The sequence below is a fragment of the Haemaphysalis longicornis genome, unplaced genomic scaffold (genome assembly GCF_048455015.1).
Source record: "Haemaphysalis longicornis isolate Haplotype H1 unplaced genomic scaffold, Haemaphysalis longicornis Haplotype H1 scaffold_7, whole genome shotgun sequence".
Taxonomy (NCBI): Eukaryota; Metazoa; Arthropoda; class Arachnida; order Ixodida; family Ixodidae; genus Haemaphysalis; species Haemaphysalis longicornis.
Genome location: NW_027526422.1, coordinates 127,095,893 through 127,121,483, shown reverse-complemented (window position 1 = coordinate 127,121,483; position 25,591 = coordinate 127,095,893). Strand labels below are relative to the sequence as shown.

Genomic DNA, 25,591 nt, shown 5'->3' with positions numbered 1-25,591 from the left:
AGATGAGCAAAAAACGGCATTGCCCTACATGGTGGAGACAACGTTTGATTGATTGATTTTGATTGTAGGCTTTAACGCGCCGACGCAACGCAGGCGATGAGGGGCGCCGTAGTGAAGGGCTCCGGATTAATTTTGACCACCTGGGGATCTTTAACGTGCGCCGAAATCTCGTACACACGGGCGTTTTTGCTTTTCGCCTCCATCAGAAAAGCAGCCGCCGCGGCCGGGAATCGAACCCGCGACCTCGTGCTCAGCCGGAGACAACGTTTGAACGGTCCATTGCGGTCGCTATTGGGTCATAGGGCTCAACACATAGCCGTTTTCGTTTTCCACAAGACCCAGAAACCTGAAATAGAGAAGGCGATTCAATCTTAACGAGTAAAACGTATTGTGGCGAAAATTTTAGCGTGGTCTTGCTACAGGGACCTGCTGCGGTGGCCAGCGAGTGACCCAAAATGGCGGTGCTAATGGGTACGTGTCTCCAACCTTAATACGAAAGCGCCTGAATTGAGGTACTCTAGCAAAGAAAAGGGCGGAGTGACAACGGGGCTTTGAAAGACACTGATAACCAGAGAGCAGAGATATAGGGAGAAAGAGCGTCGTGAAAGGAGAAAAAAAACTTGGATCAAGAGGGCGGGGAAGTGGCTGTTCGGTCATCGCCGTGGGGTTACGTGACCGGGGTGATACGTTGTAAGAAGCGGGTCATGATAAGTCCGGGGGACGTATCAGTATGGTTCCAGTGCACCATTGTCTCGCTTTTCTCAGAATCCGCTCATGAAGCCACAATTCGAAAAATAAAGAAATGAAACGAGAACATTGAAGCGCTGTTTCTCGAAACACCATTTCCGCCGAGAAAAGGGACATTTTCTGTTAAGCTATTTGACTTTCCGAAACCATTTTTTTTTGTGTTTTTTATCAGCGATATATACATATTTTGAACCAGAATAAAACTTTTTTCACCAAAATTTCTTTTTTATTCACTCTTTTTCCTTTTAAAAATGAATACAAGTTGTGTTTGTGCTTTGTATATGCTTTTTTAAAAATAAGCAGTTAGAGCCACCGTTATTATTTTGGTTCAGATGAAAGCCTGAGGCATGTAACACATATAGAAAATGTTAGAGCCTAGTGCCTCTAAAATGATTTCTGAAAATGTTCCTTAAGCCAAGAAAAAACAAACTCTGGATTCTTATTGCAAGAACTTTTACATATTCGTCTATAAAATTTCGCCGACGGTCAGGTAGATTGCTCAAAAAACAGCGAAGTTAGCCGGAGACCTAGTTGGACACCTACGTCTGCTATCCATCCCCCATTACAGCAATTACAGCAAAGCTTTACTAATCTCCCCGAGCGGTTTTGCCATCGCGGTAAATTTGACCTTCATTTGACCGCAGCTGCGCCGTATCCTTGGCACCGCATTACGTGACTCGCCGGGCCGCGTTTGTCGCTATTGTCGCCGCTGACGGCTGGACGCAAGCGCTCTACGCAGCTAGTTCGCGCCTGAGCACATGACTCGCCGTGTGCACGCTAACGTGCGCATGAATGAGAGCGAGACAGGGCAGTCTTCGCTGAGCTTTGCGTGGGAGCTGGAAGCTTTTAGTCGTAGTCTGCAAGCGCGTCTGACTAACCACGGATACAGCCTGGCGAGCCGTTCGGCAGGAAAAACGCCGGAAGCGGGACCACCACCGTAGATAAAGGCAGGCTTTGGACGAATAATATAAAAAAAATACAGTTAAATTATTCACGACTCAATTTGAACGGTGTCTGTCTCGGGTAGCTAGATGCCTCTATTCATTTAGACAGCGTGACGTAGCTCACCAACGCTTGACTGTCCTCGGTTTGATACGCGGAAGAGTCCACGTTGGTCATGATGGCTCACTTTATACCTCCGTTGCACTGAAGCATGCCAACGAAGCATACACTGAAAGGTGTCAAAAAGTCAGTGAACCAATTGTTTAACTTTTCAACTTTGCAGGTTTCCATGGGATCAGCGGAGAAGTTCCTGTCAGTTTCCCGACATCTCACACAACGGCAAGTGATCTCTTTCTGGAGGCAGGCCGCGAGCTAGGTTATGGCAATGGCGACTACAATGGTCTCAACCAAACAAGTAAGGTGTCTCCAAATAGTATAGTGTTTACTAACGTCGCTAACAATGCTACGTAGCGCAGCGTCTTCACCTCAGAGAAAAATATTTACCATACTTCCAGGTAGAGAAGCTGCGTTGAAGTCGTGTTCTCGGCATGTACAAAGTGTTCGTCCACTCAGATGCTGATGCCACAAGGTCATGTTTTCTGTAAATAATTGCCGGTATAGAGGAAGTATACAATATATTGATGCCGCCGTACGTTATTAAATAATTACTGACGTAGGCAACAATTTAAATAAACCTGGCACCACTTTTATCATCTTTTTTCGAAATTTTAAATGGGTGCCGAACGTAGTCAACACACACACATGTAATACCTTTATTAGAGAAAGAGAGAGACAACTGTTTAATATGGGCTGGAGAGGTCAGCTTTGTTAGCGGCAGTGCCTGCTTCGCCAGATGGTGAAGATTATAATGCAGTGAGGTGAATGTGATAGACAGACAAGCCATCAATTAGAAAGTAAACACATAAAAATGACACGCAATGAAAAGCACGAAATAAAGCTCTAAATAAAGTTGAGTAAAAATTTTAGGCGAATGGTGGCGAGGGAGACGGGGTCGCAAAGCACGTTGGCCAGAAGATGCTCTATGCCCATCAAATAACTTTTAAACTTGCTCGAAGGTTTCCCTCTTTCCGCTGTTGGCGTCGTTCGACCGCTGGACTTACGTCATTAAAGAGGCGTAGCGGACATTGACCGGCTTTCCTTCAGTTCCAGGAATGAACGCATTCTATAGCCACTTGAAAAAGAAAGCCACAAAAGCAAAGCACAAACGGAAGACGGATCTGTTACGACGAGAAAATCACGCAGTGGCGCTCCGTGCTGGCGATAGCTGTAGCTTTTGCAGTACTTCCAGGCGCGGACGAAAGAGAGAAAGCGTTTATCGGAAGTTTCGCGGAGTCCGTTTAGGACAAGTTGGTTCAAATATTTCAATTTGATTTTTAAACAACTGGGCAGATCACAGGACGTGACGAAGTCGAAGCAAATAGACCCTGAAACAAGAGACCTACGTTAAGCTATGTTTTATTTCCCCCCGTGCCCCCCAGGCTATTCTCGTGTTCAAAGCAACATCAAAAATGGCGAGCGCTGGAGTTCGAGCAAATCCTTCATTCCGAGTGACGTTCGCAGGAGGAAGAATCTCGATGTGGCGCTTTACGCATTCGTCACAAAAGTAAGTACGCTTTGTATCTCACCCATCATTTGATGGGAAGCGTAGGCTGTGTGAAGAGACACAGAGAGATAATCTTTATTTCGGCAGGGAGATTTTAAGTCAAGTGGAGGAAGTGGGCGTACAATGCGGGTTGTTTGTGGCCTGGCACATCTTGAAGGTGGACAGTTTAAGCAGAAAGAGGTGGGCTGCTTGAGAAGGCGGAAGAGGCTGCGTGGGTCGAAGAGAGCACGCTCGCGACTCTGATGTGCTCGCGCTAGACCGCGTTCTAGAGCATAGTGAGCAGTTAAGGCCAGCGTAGGGGGTACAGTGTATTGGCGCCGATTTGGAGGCAGGTTAAGGGGTGTTTCAAAAAGACGCGTTTCTTGAGTAGTATACTTGTTGTAGGGGTTTATCGTGAGTTCATATTTATAGTTAAGTAATAAAAATGTTGGGCGAATGTTTAGATATATACATGATGAGTGAGTGGTTTTAAAGAGCAAGTTGCTATCGACTGCAAGACGCGCGAAGGTTATTTTGTACTCTTGTATATAGCACGGGAAGGACCTCTTAGAGACGTACGAGCTTCCTAACAGTGATATCGTACTGTTCTTAGATTTAGTTATTGAAATTTTGTCCTGCTGTATTTGCTAAATATATTACCCCCAAACCTACAGGCAATTGCTCCCGTATGCATTTCCCCTTCCTAGACAGTCAGAGGGACTAGAGCTTGAGTCGTGCAGCTTGCTGGGCCAGATGGTACATTTTGAAGCTTGGGCAAACAAGTGAATAATGACGGAGAAAGAAAACGAAGTAGAGAGCAGAACACACCCGCTGGACAAGCAGCCGATATATGCTTGAAAAGACCGATGTAACCTGCGAACGAACCCAACTAATGCATGCACCAAGAAGCACACATGTTATAATAAAAAAACGCTGTCCTTCTACATAACCTATTTTTTCTTCTGAACAGCCTTCCAGGAAAGCTGATCTCTTTATCGCTGAGGGAGAAGGACTGAACACTGATGCAATTTCCTTCGTGCTGTTCTCCGATTTAGAACCCTTCAAGTATTTCCCTCTCTGCTTTTGTCCTGCCTTTTCCCAGAAGCGCCCCACTTCCGAACAATGGCTCACGCTTTACCAGAGTCCTTCAATGCTTCTCTGGTCATGAAACTCCCGGCCAAGTTTTGTACGGGGACAATGGCTACCGCGAGTGGCGCAACCGCAGATCGGAGGGCATCGGGCGGCCGCCGCTGCTCTGTAGCCAGAACGACAGGCAGGAACCGCAGTAGCAGAATGCCCGTTCGCAGAAAATTTTCTCGTCACTCACAAATGGATTAGTCCATTTGAGCGGCCCACGACACGTAAAGCGAAAGCGCACTGCTGATAAGGCGGCTAGCGTCTGTTTTATATCACTCCGTGGTCCGTTGCCTGCCAAACGCGCCCTGACCACGCCCCCGGCTGCCCTCCGATCAACACTAGCGCCGCGGCACGGCAGCGTACAAAGCTCTCCCATAGCGTGATGGCGAAGTCAGGAGGAGGGCAATCTCCTGACTGAGGAAAACGAAGCAGTGTTTTTTTCGGCTCTGTGCTCGGAACGCGTTTTTTAGATTCCCAGGCTACGAGATCGCCAACCACCACTACGATCCATCGCCGGAACATCTCAAGCATCGTCGGTGAGCGCACCAGTCTTCTTTTGAGGCCATGCAGTTGTTTCGCGGGACTCCGATGTGCGGTTAGGCTTAGTACACGTGCTGGCTCAGTGTACTTCGCCTAGCACGTTTTCCCCTACAAATCGGGACTCTGGACAGGACCTCTTGTCGACTATAATATGACTTCCGGGCACTCTCCTACGCTCCGCTCTACATCTCGAGGCTCACTTGTAGCCGGCGACAGCGCGCTGCTTTCTCGCGAGCAAGGATCTTTACCAAGAGACAATCCCCTTGATACTCATCATGAGCTGGAGGGGGACAATTCCCCACGGGGACATGCCTCAGCTGGTACCAGTGGCGGTGGAAGTTCTCCGGTATCTTCAACACACCTTTTGGAGGGATTATCCACAGAAAAAGAGGAAGATACCTCTCTTCTATGTGACAAAGGGAAGCTACTAATTAATATCCTCAGCGACAGCAAGCACAAAGTGCCATGTCCCTCGCGTGAAAGAATCATGGAAGTGTTCTTTGACATTCAGGCAATGTTCATGGCGCTTCGCACAAAGCTTTCTCGTGCCGAAGGAACAATTGACGAACTTCGTTCACAACTAGCTGAGTGTCGAGAGTGTGAAGCCACCCAACAACCTTCTATGCCGCGGCGGTCCTATGTGAACGCTGTTAGAGACCACCAGAATGTCTTTCCTGGCTCTCAGGGTCCCGCACCATCGCTTGCTCCTCCTCAGCCCAAGAAACAACACCCAGATAACGCCATCAGCTTCGCCTCGGATCCGAATCATGTACTGCACATTTCTCCGTTGCTTCCTTCTGTTCATCCCGGCTCCGAAACTATCACATTGTTAAAAGCGACTTTCGGAAATGATCCATCAGGAATTGGCGTCAAACAGGTGAAACTTATCCCCAACCGTTCAGGGCTCACAGTGATATCTGCAGACCGCGCATCCATTGACAATTTGGAAAAAGCAATTGAAGGAAATGTACAATTGAAAGCTGCAATCAAAGTCACCCGCCCTCCACGCCGCCTTCCCCAGTTTAAGATCAGTGGAGTTGACCCAAGCGTTGTTCCCGGCCTACTCCGCACAAACATCAATGCTCGAAATGGATTAGAGATCCCAGAAGAAGACTTCAAACACAGGACTTATTTCAAAGACCGCACGGGAACAACGTACATATCGTGGAAGTTTCGCCTTCTGTGTGCAACATCTTGAAAAGGAAGGACCGTCTATTGGTTGGATGGACGTCATGTCCCATAAAGGAAAATTTTTACGTGGCAGCGTGCAGCCGCTGCTGTACTTACGGTCACGTAGCGGTACGATGCAATTCAGAAAGTGTATGCTGCACATACTGCGCCGAAGAGCACGCCACTGCAGACTGCACTTTGGCTGACAAGGAAAAGGTTGTTTGCAGGGAGTGTCGCGCAGCGGGGCGTCGTTCAGATCACGTCTTCAATGCGCCTTGCTGCTACACTGTAGAATCGAGAGTCTCACGCATGCGTCAAAAAACCATTTATGAATGCACCCAGGCACCTTGCTCTTCCCCCGTTGTCTCTGCATAACATAACATTTTGTTTCCGGCTCACTGTCACAAGAATATATCAAATGACTTTCTTAAAATTTATTCAGGCAAATTTGGATCACACCCGTGCAGCTACTTCTCACCTTGTTGATTTCATCGAAGCGGAGCACATTGATGTGGCTATTGTGTCTGACCCTTACGCTCGTGGATCAACAGTGCCCGGAGTCCCGCCCAATTGGCTCTGTTTCCTCAACTCAGCCACCCCACGTTGTATGGTTCTCATACCTAAGCGCAGATTCGACGTATTCCCCTTGGCAGTGTCTCCATACATCGTGGCTCTCCGACTTCAGCACCAGGAGTTCACCTTTCTCCTAATAGCCGTTTACGCGGCTCCATCTGTACCTCTTGACTTTACGTTGTCCGGTATTGAAGACGTTCTTCAGCGCCACCGAGTACCGAACTTGCTGCTGGCGGGCGATTTTAATGCGAGGAATCCTCTTTGGGGCGGCACCGTTCTAAACTCTCGTGGCATTCAACTTGCTCATTTCATTCATGGGGCGCAACTCCGAATATTAAACGACCCCATGTCCATAGCCACATTTCACAATGCATATTCAGAGTCTTGGATTGATCTCACCCTCGTTTCCGGAACAATCTGGGATGGCAACCCCTTGTGGGAAGTTCGAGACACACCAACTCTATCTGATCATAAATATGTGGTATTTGGTCCCAGAATGGTGCAATTACCGCAGAAAAAACGCTTAAGCAAGGCCGCATTACAACATCTGGTTGAAGAATTAGCAAGTGATGACTGGGTTGAAGGTTTCACTCATCAAGATATTGCTACACCAAGCGCCCTCAACTCGTCATTGGAGAGATTTTACTCTAAGCTGGACTGTCTCAAAAGAAAGTTTGAGCGGCTTCCGAAGCAGCACAAGGGAAACATGTGGTGGAGTGACGCCATTGCGAGAGAGAGATCAGCCGTGCGAGTGTTGCGCCGCCGGTACCAGCAGTGTCGCGACCCCTTTTTACGAGCGGATTACAAATTCATTTACTATCGGCGACTTGCTGCGTACAGGGAAAAAATTCAGCTTGCAAAAGACAAGGCTGTGCGACAGGCATGCTCGAGAGCGTCCGGCAAGAACCTTTTTGGACCACCTTTTAATGTGGCGTTTAACCAGCTTAGAGCGCCCTCTGTTTTGCCTTCACTACATGTGACGGACGACACTTCGACAACATCCACAATACAGTCGGCGGATCTGCTTATGCGGACTCACTTTCCTGTTGATGAACGTGATGACACCCTGGCCCACATGGCAATTAGAACCATAGTGGCTTCAACTCCATACCCCGCGGAAGAACAAGATGATGCATTCACGCTAGAAGAACTGCAATTGGCCTCTCGAAATTTAAATGCTAATGCAGCGCCAGGTCTCGACGGTGTCACAACTCCCATGGTTCGTCTTTTCGTTCATCATATTCCTAATTTTTTACTGTGTCTTTTCAACTGTTGTCTCGCGAACGGTCACTTTCCCCCCCACTGGAAACAAGCACGTGTCACCTTTCTGTTAAAACCAGGACGCTCACCCACTGCACCTTCTTCGTACCGGACAATATGCATGACATCTATGATTGGCAAGCTTTTGGAAAGAATGTTAAATGGCCGCTTATATTATTTCCTACAACGATCTCGCTCACTTCATCCGCAGCAATATGGTTTCACTATCGGTCAAAGCACGACGTCTGCCTTATTTGCTTTACGCAATCGACTGCAGCAGCATAAAGACAGTGGGGGACTTTCACTCGTAATCTCACTAGACTTTACAGGCGCATTTGATAGCATCTGGCATCCCCGATTATTATATTTTTTCCGATCTCATCATTGCCCCCGCAACATCTACCAGCTCCTGGAATCGTTTCTAAAGGGTCGCACCGTCTCCTTTGACACATTTTCAGGAAGCACTACCCATGCCACTTCAAAAGGCTCTCCTCAGGGCTCTCCTATCAGCCCACTTTTGTGGAACGCATATGTGTATGATATGCTTTGCCTGCCCATGCCTCAAGATGCATACATCCAAGCGTATGCGGATGACACCGTGATCATTATTCATGGTCGTACGCGTCGACAATTGGAGGCGACTGCTGACGTAGCCCTCTCTAGGATAACTGCTTGGGCCGGAGCCGCAAAATTAAAGTTGAACCCCGCTAAATGCTCCTGCCTTCTTGTCTCCAAAGGTGACCGCGGGGCTATTAGGAAACCAACCATCAAGCTCAACGGCGCAGTTATCAAGCAGGTGACGGAAATGAAACTCCTCGGAGTGATTTTCGACAGTCACCTCACATTCGTTGCGCACACAAACCACTTGAAATTCACAGTTGAAAAGATGGCAGTTTCGCTCACAAGATTTGCCCGCATGCATACCATAGTCAGTCGATCTCATCTCCGTCAGTTACATCACCTTGTGGTCCTTCCAGCAGTCTCATACGCAGCGCCTGCATGGTGGCACATCAACCAACACCATCTGCTGAAAGCCCGCGTACACTCGCTGCTAAGATCTTCATTATTCGCCGTCACCGGGGCGTATACTACCACACGGACCGCCGCCCTAGAAGTCCTTGCCGATGCGCTTCCGCTTCACATCCACCTAGACATCACAGTGCGCATGTTTCTATTGTTTCATCACCAGCAACCAGTGACCTTCAACACGGCATCGTTCGATCCTTCTGATGTGGACCTGCCCATCAAGGTCGACACACACCCTGCGCGACGACTTCGTGTCCGTTACGACCGTCTCACCAGAACGGAAGCAAACCGCAGGCTGTACTTCTCCACTCTGCACGCCTTCACAGACGGATCACACACGTCGACTGCATCAGGAGCAGCCTTTGTTATTTTGAATGGGGCAGACCATGTGTATGCGGTGAGGAGGTTCCGTCTGGCGTGTCCAACCACCTCCTTTGATGCCGAGGTGATTGCCATGCAACAACTCGTACTGTTTCTCTTGGACGACAGACCTTCCTGCCCCGTCAGTATCTACTCAGACAGTCTTTCGCTTTTATTGGCTCTCAATAATCCATTTAATCAGTCCGCTACCATTCATCGCCTAAAAGAGAATATTTCCCTGCTCTCAAATTTACTGCCTGTATCTATATACCACGTGCCAGCTCACTCTGGTGTGTGGGGGAATGAGCTTGCGGATACTGTCGCCCGCAGTGCTGCCACAAGAGGAGAGGAGGTTCGTGGAAGGTGGTCGAGAACCAGAGTGCGTTCTTTGCTGATGAAGGTCGGTCGCTTGGTATGGCAGGAGACGTGGAGTACTAACAACTGCGACACTGAATTATATCGATGGACTCCCAGTGTATTGGACCTTCCTTCCTATTTCCCGCCTTCCAAGAAGCTAGCTCACCTGATAACTGGACACGGTCGATTTCCTCATTACTTTCACCGTCTACAACTCACGCCAAACTGTCAGTGCTTCTGCGGTGCGCCTGCCACTTCGGTTGGGCACTATTTAACAGAATGCCCGAAAACGGCCAGCTATATTCAGAGACTTCGTCGGCTGTCGAATGCACCGTTACAGCCACCACAGCTTCGTCACCTTTTGGACAGTTCAACAGCCGTGAAGATTCTCATGGACCTCACCGATTTTATTTCCCGATCTATGCCCGAGGTGTGACGCTTACGTGTGTTCAGTGTTTTTTGTTTTGTTTTGTTTTTTCTCTCAGTGTTTCTTTTATACCTTCACCCCCGCTTGCCGCCTTTTTAGTAGAACTAACACCTAGATACGTGCCATCCATGGACTGCACCTCCGCGATATTGTGTGCCCAAGGTCCTTGTGCTACAGCGTGTGACCTGGTGTCTGTGAGAGTTGATAATGCCGCCTCAGCTCTGACTCGGGCTTTCTTTGAGGGTGCTGTACACACTTGAGAGTGGAACTGCTACGTTGTGCGATCTTTTGTGCCGAACTGACTTGAGAACGTTCTTCCCTATGCTTTGTTTGATGTTCCTTCGCGCTTAGTTAGTCTTTTAAACTTTGCTTGGTTGTCCTACTGTTACGTACGTCGGGGTATTTTTTTTTTAATCATCAAATTGGTTTTTCTTAAAAATGTTTGTTTGGCTTTTCGCCCTATTTGTTTATTTTATATTGGCTTTAAACCTGCCATAGCCTAGCTGGAGCAGGTCTTGTTCCCCACATTTTTTTTTCTTTTTTTTTCTGACGGGGAAGGGGGGGAACATGGAATTGGAATTGGAATTGGATTAGTCCATTTGAGCGGCCCACGACACGTAAAGCGAAAGCGCACTGCTGATAAGGCGGCTAGCGTCTGTTTTATATCACTCCGTGGTCCGTTGCCTGCCAAACGCGCCCTGACCACGCCCCCGGCTGCCCTCCGATCAACACTAGCGCCGCGGCACGGCAGCGTACAAAGCTCTCCCATAGCGTGATGGCGAAGTTTCATGACCAGAAAGGCATGGAAGGACTCTGGATTTACTGACAACTGTGAGGGGAAAGATTACGAGGCCAACGCGCGGTGCTCCCGTAACCAGTCATTGATGCATCGGCCCGTTTGGCCGATTAAACACTGCAAATGGTTCATTTCTCACACTCTACGTACACCTTGACACGCTTTTTTTTGCAGGCGCGTTTCTTTTACCGCGCATTTTCAATGCGGGCGCACAGTTTGAACAGCTTATCTGGCGCGGAAAGCACTACTTGGACACCATACCACGAAGCAAGTTTCTGAATTTTGTGCGACACTTTACGAACAAACGGCATCGCGCCAACCGTTCTTTGGACCCGTGCGCACTTTGGTTTTGCCTTTCAAGCTCCACATGGAAGCACTGAGCGACTGGTGTAGAAAAACGCGCTGCAGTTAACCTCTGAGCCTCACAGTCAAGGCTTTCCGAATGACCTGAACGCAGCTTTTGTGTAGTGCACTGGCGAAATATAACGGGTCTACGCTTGTTTTTACTATAAAACGGGAGCAACGCGTTGGCATGGTTCATTCGCGGGTTGTATCGGCTTTTTCAAGCAAATGTCAGTTAAGCGTCAAGCGTGGGCGTTCTGTTCTCCACTTTTCGTTTTTTAGCTGGTTTTTCAACCGACTACAGCTTACTTGACTTTTAGATCCGCCCCCCGAAAATTGGGTGAAGACGCCACTTGGGCGCGCTTGGACTCTGAGTTACAGCACCTGCGGAGTCCTGGCTACCCGAGGTTGATCTTGGTTGGTGTAGTTGAGGCGTCGATGCAAAAGTTTAAAACTGACAAACGCCATAAATTAGTGGCCAGTCTGAATGTTTGAATAAACCCAGATTTACAGCCGTTTTTTTGACCGTTTATTTTGCCGCAGGGCGTGGATGAGAAGTTCTAATTAATGAGAAAAGTTGATTAGATGAACACGAAAATATTCGCCTACCCGAAGAAGTTTTCTAGTGGGAGTTTTGCGGCCCCAGATTTGTTGACGAACGCGAGAACTCCACGGAACCATAGTCATCAACAGGTTTGCTGTAAAACTGTGGAACCCGTGACGTTGGGGTGGACTGCAAGATTTCCCTTTACTGCGTGCAGGCCAATGGTGGCCGTAACGGGCAGATACGTCAATGACTGGGCGCGTGATTATGAAGGCGAAGTTACCAGCCAGTAGTGAACCGTGCAAGCTCGAGCGTTTCTTTGACCGTATGAGGATTTTGGGCAGAACCTCAAACCTTGTGCCGCGAGAGCTTTCACAACCATTATTTACCATATAGGAGGGACCACATTAGATTGGCAATTCGTCGGTGCTGTTGCGGGTCAATCAAGTAAAGTGCTCATACATTTTGCTTGAGTTAGGCTGGTTGACTTGCATCGAATGTACTTGTATCCAATGTTTAACTGATTGCAACCAATCAGATAAACATGAGGTTGATACCACATGGTAGCTCCATCGGAACCATTTGCCTGTCGAGCGTCGCCCCGTCCTTCCCTTTGCTCGTCGTTACTTCTTTGGCTCTAATTAAAACAAATTACGTGCGTACACATCTGCAGGAGATATTGTAGCCATATCCTTTTTTGTTGGTCGTTTTTTCTCGATTATACACGTGTAAACTGATGTCCTACCCGCACAGATTAAACACAAGGCAGAAAAGCGGTAGAGCGAATGTTTCCCCCCGCCACTTTGCCTTGCACTGTTTCACGTAATTTATATCCAGCCATGGAACCTGTTCCCGAACTTCTGCGTAGACTTTTTGGCAGCCGGGATGCAGTGTTCTTAGATTAATAAAATTACGGGGAACACAGGTGAGGTAACGCCCATCATATGCTGTGTTTCTCTCATTACCTCTAATAAGCCGATACACTTTTCCCTGCCAAAACTTACTGTGGCCTTGCAGCAACACCAGACAACAACAGCTGACGCTGGGAAATATTTATGTTGACACCTACGGGATAAAAGGTTCGGAGAGGGGAGGGGGCAAAACCGATATAGTAAGTCCATCCATCCTAAACGACGCTTAACAACACAATGACGTTGTGTTGTTAAGCGCTGTTTAGGATGGACGGATACCACCTAGCCCGGCTGTCGATTCTATAGTAAGTCCATGTTGAAGCCCGAGGCGTCAAGAGCTAGCGTTGTGAACGGCAACATTTCCTCGCAATAACATATTGTTTCGAAAACACTGTTACGAAAACACTATTACGAAAACGCTGTTATAATTTTTGGAATTTTTCAACACACGTGAAAGCAATTCGCGCAGCTCCGAAAGTCACTCGCGCGAAACTGATGTTTAGAAATATTTGAACGCCTTCGCCTTGACTCGGCAGATACACAACTGTATTTAACAGTGACGGATCTCAGAAAAGTAGGCGGGCTTTGGAAGTTCCTATGGCAACGGCTCTATAGCCCTCCCACTGCCAAATCTCTAGTGCATACTATAGTAGCCCCCCTCCTACCCAGACAGGAATGTATCCGCCCTCCGTTTAGCCAGTCAAAAGGTCACAAGAACTCCGCGTGTAATTTTCGGAAGCTTTTGTTGGTGCAATTGAGTGAAAATATCTGCCTGAAGATAACTTAATGAAGCTTTTGTTCCAGATTATCTTCGAAGGGAAAACGGCCGTGGGGGTGAAATACAGACGCAACCTTCTAACACGCACCGTTCGGGCGAAGCGGGAAGTGATTCTTTGCGCTGGTGCCATAGGTTCAGCACATCTTCTGCTGCTTTCTGGTATTGGACCTCGGCAGCAGCTGGAATCTTTCGGGGTGAGAGAAAACCATTCGAGGTACAAAAGCTTGAAAATAAATACTGTTTGTGCAAGCATTTAGGCAACAATAGATTGAAAAATATTATTGATAGAAGGAGTTATATTGCAACGGCTAAATTCAAAGTATTTGCGAGCCTTCCCATTTGTGTTATGATGTACATATAAATTGAATGATGATTGTACGCTTTAATGCGCTGACGCAACGCAGGTGATTAGGCGCGCCGTAATGGAGGGCTCCGGATTAATTTTGACCATCTGCAGGGAATTTTTATCGTGCACCGAATTCTCGAACACAAAATAAATAAATTTAATTGGCTATAACACTCCGCAAGCTTGTTCACACGTTTTCAGAACGCCATTTCCGAACTTCAGAATTGATGGTGGTTGTATGAAACCTAGACGGCACTCAATTTAAGGACTACGAAGTTCAACGTATAACGCTTCAATGAATGAAGCAAACATCAGAACAGTATTAGCGGAGCCTGACTTACTAAATTCCTAATAGAGATATGCGGCCAAATTATCTCAATATATTTCAGTTTTCTTGTGCTCGGGCTTTTTATAAGGTACGAGCTAGCAAGGCTAAAGATAGCAAGGTACGAGCTTGATAACGTTCCTTAATGGTTTGAAATGGTTGAAAATTGGCCCCACGATTTTTCAGCTGCAACATATGTTAACTTGTCTTTGCAGATAACAGTTATCGCAGATCTCCCGGTGGGAGAAAACATGTTCGACCACCTTACTGTCAATGGAATCGCAGCGACCGCGAAAGAAAACATCATAATCAACTATTACGCACCATCTACAGTTCCCGAATACTCTTTTGACAGATCAGGTACAAGTATCTAGGGACAAGTACACATCGTTATTTGAACTCCGTTAGCAGAAACCTACTTAACATTTGTATAACGCTTTTGTGATATTTTAGGATACATTGCGCATAGAGTATATGGCATTTTTACGAGTACCTTTCTCACTCGCTCAGAGTACTTTGGCGCCGTCGCAAAATGAAGTTGTCGGGACGTGCTCTATGTTTGCACTTAAGTTCTTTTTCATCCAGTGCTTCAAATTTGCATTTCGCATAATTGCACCAGCATTTTTTTGGTAAAAACCGTGCCGGCATAATAGCCAGAGTTTTTTACTCTCAATTGAGCCATGCGTGGTTTTTTGAGCAAGATTACCATGGTTTTACAGCCTCTTTTTGTGTGTTCGCTTGCAGGACCGCTGACCCACGCGTTCGGAGTGGAATGCGTTGCGTTTGTGAGCACTTCACACGCAGACCCCAGCTATCCGGACATACAATTTCTTCTCGTCACACTGAATCCAACTACCGTTGAAGCGGAGTCCTTGGCACGGGGAATAGGAATATCCCAAGAGGTTTGCTAGATTTTTATTTGTACAAACATATCTCTATCTATTCACAAATCGTGGCAGATTTATAATGTCGGATTTTGCAGCCTCGTTTCTCTTCGAAATCGCTGGGTTCCCTTGACGGTATTAGTGCGAACCTCATGGGGCGTTTTTTTTACGCGATTTGCGCGCGCCGGCGTTGCACGTGCGTTTTTTCGACGCTCACGTCGACGATTCCGCGCCCGCGGTAGCATCTCCCTTGGCTGGATTTTGACGCGCCTCGCGCGCGGCAGTGGGAGCAGCCTGGCGACTTGCGCCAATGGAAACGCGCGCCTCATGGCGGCGGTTTCGAAGCGCTCGAGACAGCCGGCTGGCTCCACCGGGGATGTTTAGGCTTGCCACCCCAGCACATATTGAATGGGCGCTTTCACTAGCGGCGCGGATGATGTTTTGTGGTACCGTTTTCACCCACATTATAACCTCATTTACCGCACAAGCAACTTCGTGCGTGCCTTGAGCGGCATTTTAGAGAGCGCTTAGAAGCGGTCGCTTGAGCTCCCGACACACCACTTCGCGGCCGAAGCCGCCGCCTTGTTGCCGGGGCCTGCCGTGCGCGTGGCTCCGCGGCAGCGTCAGGGCGCCTGTGGCGTGCGCGGCGCGTTTTCGCGAGCAGAAAACGCTCCTTGCGGTTCACGGTTTAGGCAGCCGGGTTTTGTTTTTCGGCACTGCAGTGCTGGAACATGAAGTCGTGAACTATATGCAAGTTGCGAGTACCGGAGAGCCTATAGGTGCAGGAAATATCAGTTGACTGGGAAGGTCGAGAATCTGACGTCGTTGGGTCATACCAGGGCGATGGCAGGCAGACGAAATGGCGATTTGCACGATGAGAATAGAAGTAAAAATAATGGCATGGAAAATAAAAGACTACAGGTACTCATAGCACTCTTGCCGCTTCAGACGATACGCCTCCGCCTTACGAGTTAGCCCTAATTAAAACAGCCGTTTTTCATCCTGTCACGTCACCGTCTTCCGTCATGGGCGGCGGTTTCTCGGGCGATTTCTCGCCGAAAACAGCGCCACGTTGACGGGAAGCCGAGCTGTACGTTTCCGACGGGACCACGCCCCGTGCTAACCAGCCAATCAGAAAACAAATTTTTATGGCTGAATTTAGTGAAAAGTGAGCACACGTTAAAATCTAAGCCATTTTCTTTACTTTTCCCATTAAGCACGCTCAATTCTAGGCTAAACTGATCACCAGGCAGACGACCCTGTACAATGACCGAGAGCTCAAGTACGAACGCTACTTCGTTTACTTCTCCTTCGCGGTTTCTTGATGTGATGGTGCCGTGACGGAGAAGGTGACGGCTGTGTGAACGAGGGCTTAGGCATCATTCACACAGCCGTTTTTCTCCCCGTCGCGTTACCTTCACGTCACCGACTTCCGTCAAGGGAGACGGTTTCTTAGGCAGGCGGTTTCTCGGCGAAGAGGGTGCGACAGCGACGGTAAGCCGAGCTCCACGTTTCCATTCCGTCAACGCGACGGGAACACGCCCCGTGGTAAAGCAGCCAATCAGAAAACGCTAATTTTTTCGGCTAAATTTAGTGAAAAGTGAGCACACGCAGAAATCTAAGCCAATAATTGTTTTTGAATTACAACAGTTATGGTCACCTTGTATCGTATATATTACGACATTTTCTTTGCTCGTCAGATTAGGCGCGCTCAATTATAGGCTAAACTAATCACTAGGCAAACGACTCTCTACTCTGATCAGAGAGTTCCAGTACGAACCCTACTCCGTTACGTCTCCGTCGATGTTTTCTGACGTGACGGTGCCTGGACGTAGAAGGTGACGGCTGTGTCAATGAGGCCTTGGACGGCTTTGATTTGTCTGTTTCGCTTTGTGGCGCTGCTCGATCCCGGCGCCATGTAATGCGAGAGTTAACGGAGGCGGAAGAGTTCGCTGCCTGTCTGTTGGCTCGCTGGGCTGGGTTTTCTCTCCCTTATTTCGTCTGCGGTTGCTGGCGTGCACGGAAAGCTTCCGCTACTGCCGAGTTGAAAAGCGTGCTAGAAAACACTTTGCGCTAGGAAGCACTCAAAAGTGGTTAATGAGCTGTTTCTGTATTACAGGCACCGGCGCTGGCATCTTTTGCTCAATCGCCGTTTGTACGTTGAATAAAAATGGCGGCGGCTTTCTTGGGAATAACAAGAGGTCCGTCGAAGATTTTGAGGTGCTGGAAGAGGTTAACGATGGCAGGGAATTGTAGCTAATGTACTTTTCAGCCCTGCCTAAGAGGGCCGGCGAAACACAAGGGGCATCTCTGTACTCGATATGCGTCAGTTTGTACCAGGGGCTTTGTTCGTGTGCGTTTGGACGTCGAGCTTCCGCCGCGTCGTAGCTAAGCCCTGTAGACAGGCTTGCGGTTTTGGAACTCGCTAGAAAAAACAGTCGAGGTATAGGCATGAATTCTAGCCAAAATTTGACAAACGCACGATAGGCCTGAAACCTTACGCGCCTCTAAATAAATCATTTTTGGGGACTGTGAATGTGTAACAATAAAAATGGTGCGAAAGTGACGCCATATCCTAAAGTATCACGATGTCATTGCCTGATGTGATTATCGCTAAATTTTTAGGACGTCAGTTGCAGGAAAATAGATAAAAAATTCGCGCACTTATGCCAAATGCACGGCTCTTAGTACGGGTAAACCTCACAGTAAACCAAACAAAAGGTACTCGCCACAACCCCCTAGCTACGCGCACTGTTGCAATTTGGTCGCCACGTCCCTGGCGTAGTTTATTGTGTTCTCCAAGAACCAACATCCGAAGGTGCAGAGCGGAGGAAATTTATGAATGTGGTGCCAAGTTGTTCTTTGCGTACTCCCCGAATAGGTTATAGCAAGGTGAAAATAAAGTGTACGTCTCGCTGTTGAAAAGGCGGCACGCAACATCGCCTCAGGGGAAGCCGCTCTTTTCCGCGCACTTAAGAGAAGCACCTGCGATCGACCAAAGCGTGTGGAGTGATACTACGCTTAAGGAAGGAACCTCAGGCTAGCGCATATAGAAGATGGGTCGGGGGCCCTGGAATGCATATGCGCGGAAGAAAATGAGCGAAAGGACAGCCTGTGTAATGATCATATGTGGTTTGTATGTAGCAATTCAAGCAATAAGGCTTGAAAAAATAGCCGCTGAAGCAACAGCGCCGGTGCATTGGCGCCCGGCCACTGGTGTCATTACACTTTAGTTCAAAAGCTCGGAAGGAGGAGCGATGCATGACATCCAATGCATTCGTTCCTTACACTACATCACCTTAAGCAACAGCGCCGGTGCATTGGCGCCCGGCCACTGGTGTCATTACACTTTAGTTCAAAAGCTCGGAAGGAGGAGCGATGCATGACATCCAATGCATTCGTTCCTTACACTACATCACCTTTCTTTTTGACGCTGCTTTATAACGGGGCGCAACAGCTGTTTTGCGTTGGCGAGTAACATAGTCGGAGGCTATTTTCGCATTGAAAAATACGTTATCAACGGCACGAATTCATTACTACAAAAACCGCTGGATCATGGGAACATCGGGGATATCATCTAAAATCTGGTCGCCATTCCGCCCTGCCAAAGTGAATGCCCAGCGAAGCTGTCGTAAACCACTATAAATGGTTTCTCGTCGTCTCGGCGGGCGTGTTGCTTGCACTCGGTTTCTGTGGAGGCAAATGCTGTCTCCTGCCTAGATTTTGAACAGAATATCCGGCCATAATCTTTACCAGGAACACATGCGGGGAGGGGGGGGGGTGGTGAAGGGAGGTTCTCACCATTTATAATGCAGGTTTCGATGCTTGTTTTGTGGTTCTTTTGAAGGATGTGAAGGAAGGAAGGAAACAAACTTTATTTTCCTAAGCACCCAGTCAAGTTCTTCCCTTCTCTTCTTTACGTTCGCCTTGCTGGTTGAGCGGCAGATGGGTGCCGCTGACATGGGGAATGAAGACGAACTCGTTATCTGCTGGCACCTCGAGGATCAGACAACCACGACATCTGAGAGAAGAGAGTGTTTAATGCGTCTCCTGCTCTATTTACAATGCATTTACAAGAGGTTATATAGGCTTTCTAAACACAAAGGATTCCCTGCATCCCAATCAAAGAACAGCACTTTCCCTTTCGTGAACTTCCCATTGGATGCAGACGAAATGTCCGGCCCGTGTTCCTTTCGGCCAATTATCCGATGCACAACCGCCTCTCTCAAGGCGATCATTCGTCGCTTGCGGTCTTGCACGGTTCTTGCCTATTTCTTCGTAATTGACAGGGCCACCTCCTCCGCAATGTGGTGCACTTTCCCATTGTGGTGGAAACATCGCGCCGCCTGCGAAGGCGTCATAACACACACCTGCGTGCGCTGGCATTGTTGGCCACGTAGCTCCGCGCGATCTGTTGGGATATCGTATGTCTAGGGCCGCTCGCACGAGTTCCTCGCAGAGCGAAAACACTTCATGTGATGCTAGGTTGCGCGTGGTTCGGCTCTGAGTGGCTACTCCGCCTCGTGGTCGCCGCCGCTTAGTCGATCAGTGTGCAATGTAGAGGCAATGATGAAACCGCACATTCTTCAAGTGGTTGCGGATGTTTTCGAACCCAACACACCCTTAGTCCAGGGCGCCATATCGGGAAGCTGTGGCTATGGCTTCCTCCGCTCTGGACGACAGCAGGAGCTCTGTCGCAGCGCTGGGATCAGCCAGACTTGCCTCCCAGGATGCCGGAGATGTATTCGGGATGCGGGTCAACTTTGGATGTCGATCACAGGCCCATATTGTGCGGAATATGATTAACCTCCGCAGAACGAGCAGGTGACGCGCTCGTTTCGACGACTACGGTGACGAAAGTGCGGCAACGTGACTATGACGGGATTGCCCGCATCCGGTCTTGCCGAAGGAAAAGAAGTGGCAAGTCACACGAGGGGAGGACGTGGACCAATAAGAGGCGGGCAGAACAGAAGAGCTAGGGAGGCCAGGCGAGAACAGAGGAGAACGCCGGGAGGAGTGGAAGAGGAAGGTTCAAGGAGAGCCGTGTCCAGGCGAAAGGTCTTGAGCTCGCCGGGGTTTTTGGACCTGAGCTATCGAGAGGTCTACTTGACGCCCTACGTTCCTGCGGCCCCCGTCCGGTCCTCCAGAATCCTGGCCCGCGGCAGGTGCACGCAGCCATGGTCTGCCCTGCTCCTGTCCCGCTGTTTACCGAGCGTCACCTAGGGCCATCTGCCAGTTGCCTGCTGTTCGCGACCTGCTGTCGCTGGGCACCTGGTCGTTGCCGGGTGTCGAGCACTATTGTAGCTGCAGGAGCTATGACGGGTTGACCTCGGTGACGACTCAGCACGTGGGACACAGCTATTGCTGTGCCTGTCGCGCCCTTCACGGCACGGAATCGCATCGCCTCGTAGCACCAAGCGCCGACCCCCTGACAACACCTCCCCGTCATGTTGAACGTTTTCCATAAACTTCTCTAACTATGCTTTCTTGATAGTGTATTTCGTGGTGTTGAGTGGTTTGGTTAGTTTTACCGTTTGTCATTCCGTATGCAGTCTTGTTTCATTTCCTGGTGCTTGTTCAAGAATATATGTTTCGTTGTTCCATTACTAAGCGCTCTCGTCCAGTGACTCTCGTCCAGGTGACTGGGACTGGCACTGTGGCCAGTCCCAGTCACCACTGAAGTCCTGAAGAAAGAACCTGCGGGCGGGTTTCCCTCACAAAGGAATACTGCGCTCTACGTCGCATGCCAGATTAGCCTGAGGCATGCACTCGGCGTGTTAGGCGAGCAGTTCTGGGTCCTGCCTTGTTTTTTTTTTGTTTGCGACATGACATGTTTCGTTGAAATAAACGCTAGCAGCTTGGCTGTCGAAAATAATCCGAGAGCCTATCTATGGGGGATCCCATAATGCCAAAATGAGCTCCGTCCACTTCCCCTGCTTCTACAACGGAAGAATGTTAGAACTATCCTGCAAGACAGTCAGCTGTACGTCGTAGAACCATAATCTCGACTGGTGAGACTTAGGTCTGGGTAAGAGTTTATTTTTCGAAGTGTCTAAGCAAAGTGTGCACAGAATGCATCCTGCTGGCCGGACAGTTTTATATCTCGCACGGCGTAAAAGCTCTCGCGAAATATGCAAATATACTGGAAAAGAAGCTGGGTGTCATGCGTTTGGTTTTCTTTCAGATGTACGACGGGTACTACAAGAAGAAACGAGGCCAATATGTATTAATGATAATACCAATACTTCTACGGCCCAAATCCCGGGGCTTCGTAAAGCTCAGAAGTGCCAACCCCGACGAGTACCCAATTATCGATCCACAATTTCTCTCCAATCCCGACGACCTTGACACTTTAATTCAAGGTAAGTTGTCGGGTATGGTTTTGATACTTTTTCATGGCTCTTTCAAACTTGGTTCCACCTTCGCTCATAAGGAGGCAGTGATGTAGAAAGTATCCGCAAGGGGGCTGCTGTATTCAAAATAGGCTGATGTCAACTGCACGTTCCTTCACGAGTTTTGAAATGCTTCTTCCTGAGTAATGTATTTCTACGTATGACTGACGCTTTTCAGTTATAAAAAAAGTCTCACGATCTGTAGCAGTGTCTTTCGTGGTGCGCATGCAAGGCTTCTTTGGGTAATTTGCGCGTTTGTGTGGGTCCAAAAGAACCTGTTCTCCGTCAGCGTGCCACTCTGTGGATATTTACATTGTACTTGGCTTCATAATTTGTTACAGGCTTGAGATTTTCGCAGAAGATTTCTTGTGCCCGACCATAGTAGGGTTTCAGACCCAAATTATTAAGTAACTGAGTGGTTGATGGAGTGACTGAAATTAATAAATTCGTTGACGGAAACCAAGGCACAGCGAGGTTGATTTTCATAGTTTTGCGTGCACACGCACTACGCGTTATGTCTCTCGAAAAATGAAGGCGGCCTGCAACAGTTACGAAAAATTATTGCTCGGTCCTGAGTTTAGTTATAGGTCATCATCTCATCAAGAAAACGAAACAGACGCTAGAATAAAGAGTACGCTTCAAAACCTAAAATAACTGTGCCAAAAAGAGTGAGAAATCGGTCTGTTATTTTTTCAGGCTCCAAGATTGCTGTGGAAACATTCAGAACGGAAGCAATGAAGAAAGGAAATGTGACACTTTTCGACATCCCCTTGCCTGGATGTGAATCGGCGGGCCCCTTGTGGAGCGATTCCTACCTACGTTGCTTCGTGCAGCATACCACGCAGAGTGGCTGGCACCCTTGTTGCACAGCGCCAATGGGAACTCACGCTGAAGCGGTTCTGGACGCCAGGCTAAGGTGAATTTTGGAGTTTGTTTCGATTGCATTGTAGCAATTTTTAGTCCTATTATTCTACGCAAGGATAAAATTTGACTTAGCATAATTCATTGAAACTTTTTCTCATGGATTGGTAAAGGAGAAAAGAACTCACATTGCGTAAAGCAAACCTAAGTGTGCAAGGCCACAGCAGCGTAGGAGAATTGGTGCAAATGCATTTTTCGAAACAGAGCACAAAAGCCCGACATGGATTAGGGGGAAAGAGGACTGACAGTCGCATCCGCTGGAATAAGGGCAGCGCGAAGCTGAAGCGTGCGGGCAAGAAAGCTCGTAAGTCACGCGAAAACGGAACCGTTTGTTGGTGTTGGTAGGGCAAATGCAATGTGTGGGGATTTACCCCGAAGTTAGTTACAGTAAATGCCCTGCCCATGGAAAAGGGCCAGAAAGGAACAGGGCACATGGAGACTTATTTTTATGAGGTTTTGTAAGTTTGCGGCAGCCAGACGGCAGTAGTACTACATAAAAAGAAAGGCGCGTTCTGATATAACTTGAAACAAGTATTGCCAGCGTGGCAAATATCTGTTTTTGATATCTATCGCTCGATTGTAGTTTTGATGCCAGTCTTTAAATTTAGGTAAAATTTTGTTCCGTGCTAGGAAAGCTAATCCAGCCCAGCAAATGCCGTATTTTCTTTTTTTTTCCAGTGAAGTTTATTCACCTTCTCTGTACGCTGGTAGTTCGGGGTGGTTAGAAGAATGAATGGGCAAGTTTTGCGCAGTAATCAACGATGAAACTGATAACAGTGTCCTTGTGGAGAAAAAGATTAAGCAAAATCGCTGCAGGCATATTAAATACAATTGTTCGTCTTTATTATGGGTCGTATGTCATAGAATGTTAAAGTACGTTCAAGGAACCGAAGTTAGCCTGTGGTACCAGGCACTCTATGGAATATTCTATGGCATATTTTAGAAAACCGTTCAACCCCTGATGTGATACCTATTAAACATATTGTTCTGTCACCTCCATTTTAGGATCATCATACGGATGATGATGATCAGCTGTCCACATACTCTGTAGGGCGCTGTCTTAGAGACTGAGGATTGGGGTCACGTAGAAAAGTTCTTCCACTGGCTCACAATAAATTCCAAATGTGCGCGTATCATTTTTGGCTTGAGAAAGCGGTCCACGCGAGACGTTCCGAAGTCTGAAGTACTGCTTATGCAGTCGTGTAGGACGCGTGTAAGGTGTGCCACGCAAACAAATCGGAATAGCACGTGTGGCCGAAACATTTAGTAACTTCAAGTTTGCAAGTGAAGTCGCACCACCTGCTACTCTAATAAAATCCAGTTTTATACAAGCAATTGAGGGGGCTCATTCCACAGCGTCCAAGCAACCATGGAAATTACAACTCATCACGCGCAGACATGACCTAGCATCAACTAGGGCTGGAGCACCCGCGCTTTATTTAATCACCGATTTGAAATTACATGATTAGCCCCCTTTTTGCAGCAGGGCGTAGGAGCCGCTGCTTATACAGTCATCACCGAGTGTGGTTTTATTTTGGAGGGAACATTGCACCAGGTACACGCGTCTCTTGCTCATTTGCCGTCATTTCTCTCACTGCATCATCCAGTTTACTCTCTCATCGTTGGGTAGGACCATATGCTTACTCCTATACTGACATGAAGTTCCCGGGGAGTATTCGACAAAAAGTTTGCATTTACTCATACCCAGCTTTCTCGCTCAAAATTCCGACCATTCAGGAACATAGCAAAACCACTTCAGGAAAGTGATATTTGGAATAAAGTAAAAAGTCAACGTGAAGATGAAAACACGGAAATATCATTCCAAGATTCTGAATACTTTTTGTGTAGGTCGCTATCAAAGCTTACTCCCCACGCATTTTTATGGGACAGTTTCTATGGCTCAGGAACTTAGTCGCCCAGAGTGCGAGTATTGAAACTGTGCACAAAGCAAGTTGTCACCCCCAATATTAGCTGCCCAAAAAGCTTTACATCTCTCTAAATAACTACAGAGTAATCACTGTTGAAAGGACTGCCATAAGCGGGAAAGCTGCACATGAATACAGGAATAGCAAAGCTCCATTTTGTACGGAATCTGCGTTTTAGAACAGGCCCTCACTAAATGTCAACTGCCTAATTCCTTCGTGGCTGTTACCTCGAGTCCGATACTTTGGAACATGAGCGCTAGCAGCGGGTCGTGTATTCACTAGTGCGCTTGTGCGCTTGCTTTCTGGGTTTCTTCTTGGGAAAGAAATATTCCGCCTTTAATAGGACTATACAGTTTACTCATAAAAAGTCATCAAACATTGTATATTTTCAGAGTCCTTGGTGGCGTACAAAAACTGCGGGTCGTAGATGCTTCATCTATGCCTTACCTCCCCAATGGAAACCTCAATATTCCACTAATGATGATGGGGCACCGTGTGGCCGCTATGATTATCGAAGACAACGACTAATAAAAGATCGTTTATCTGTTTATTGTTGATCTTTTTTTAAACATAGTACGTCTTTGTTTCACCTCTTTATGACTGCAGTAACTGGTTGCAAATTGGCGACAGAATCATACGAGCGTTGTAGTAAGAGAAGCTTTAATAACAAACTGTAGTAATGGAACCCACCAACAAGGGAGCTTGCGACTTCAGGTGGGGGCAATCATACGAAGTTTAAAGGGATGAAGCAGGATTAAGGTACGGTGTAAATTTCTTGGTATAGAAGAAATATGAGTCAAACTAAACCATCGCTTTTTCAACCAAGACGACCGCTAGGCCTATCGTTATTTACGAAAAATTCAACCGGTCGGATCAAACCTCCAAGTGCTAAACACTAGTGGGGGCATCTTGTGCCTACCTTGTCAAAATGTCTCGTAAAGCGGCAGCGAACGGCATTACTGTCCCTTTATATTGGACTCCCGTAACCAGGACATTCAGGACAACTAGACAGCTAACGAGGTGGCGCTCGCACTCTCCCCCGACAGCGTCACCCGAGGTCCCTCACCACGTCCTGACCCCATCACACACGAGGTGACCATGTCCGAAACGACATGTCACTCAGGGAGGACACGAAGAATGGGCAAGAGCCCAGGTAACAGGAAATTACGATCCACCATTTCTCTATAAGCGCGCACGGACTCCCTCAAGGGCACCCTAAGGCTGGGAAGTTGCTCCTGCACACACTACGTTCAGGATTGGCCCTCGTGCTCGAACTGGGGCGCAA

The 25,591-nt window shown here is 47.9% G+C and overlaps 1 protein-coding gene across 1 annotated transcript in view; it reads left to right on the top strand.

Moving 5' to 3' along the window:
• Window positions 1-24,834, top strand: part of LOC144146523 (alcohol dehydrogenase [acceptor]-like) — a 61,665-nt gene extending 36,831 nt beyond the window's left edge. The window contains exons 4-11 of the mRNA XM_077678465.1: window positions 1,973-2,104; window positions 3,189-3,313; window positions 13,540-13,707; window positions 14,400-14,544; window positions 14,929-15,086; window positions 21,253-21,430; window positions 22,157-22,376; window positions 24,699-24,834. Of these exons, the coding sequence (XP_077534591.1) occupies window positions 1,973-2,104; window positions 3,189-3,313; window positions 13,540-13,707; window positions 14,400-14,544; window positions 14,929-15,086; window positions 21,253-21,430; window positions 22,157-22,376; window positions 24,699-24,834 (1,262 nt within the window). The remainder of the gene's footprint in view (window positions 1-1,972; window positions 2,105-3,188; window positions 3,314-13,539; window positions 13,708-14,399; window positions 14,545-14,928; window positions 15,087-21,252; window positions 21,431-22,156; window positions 22,377-24,698) is intronic.
• Window positions 24,835-25,591: the final 757 nt, after the last annotated feature.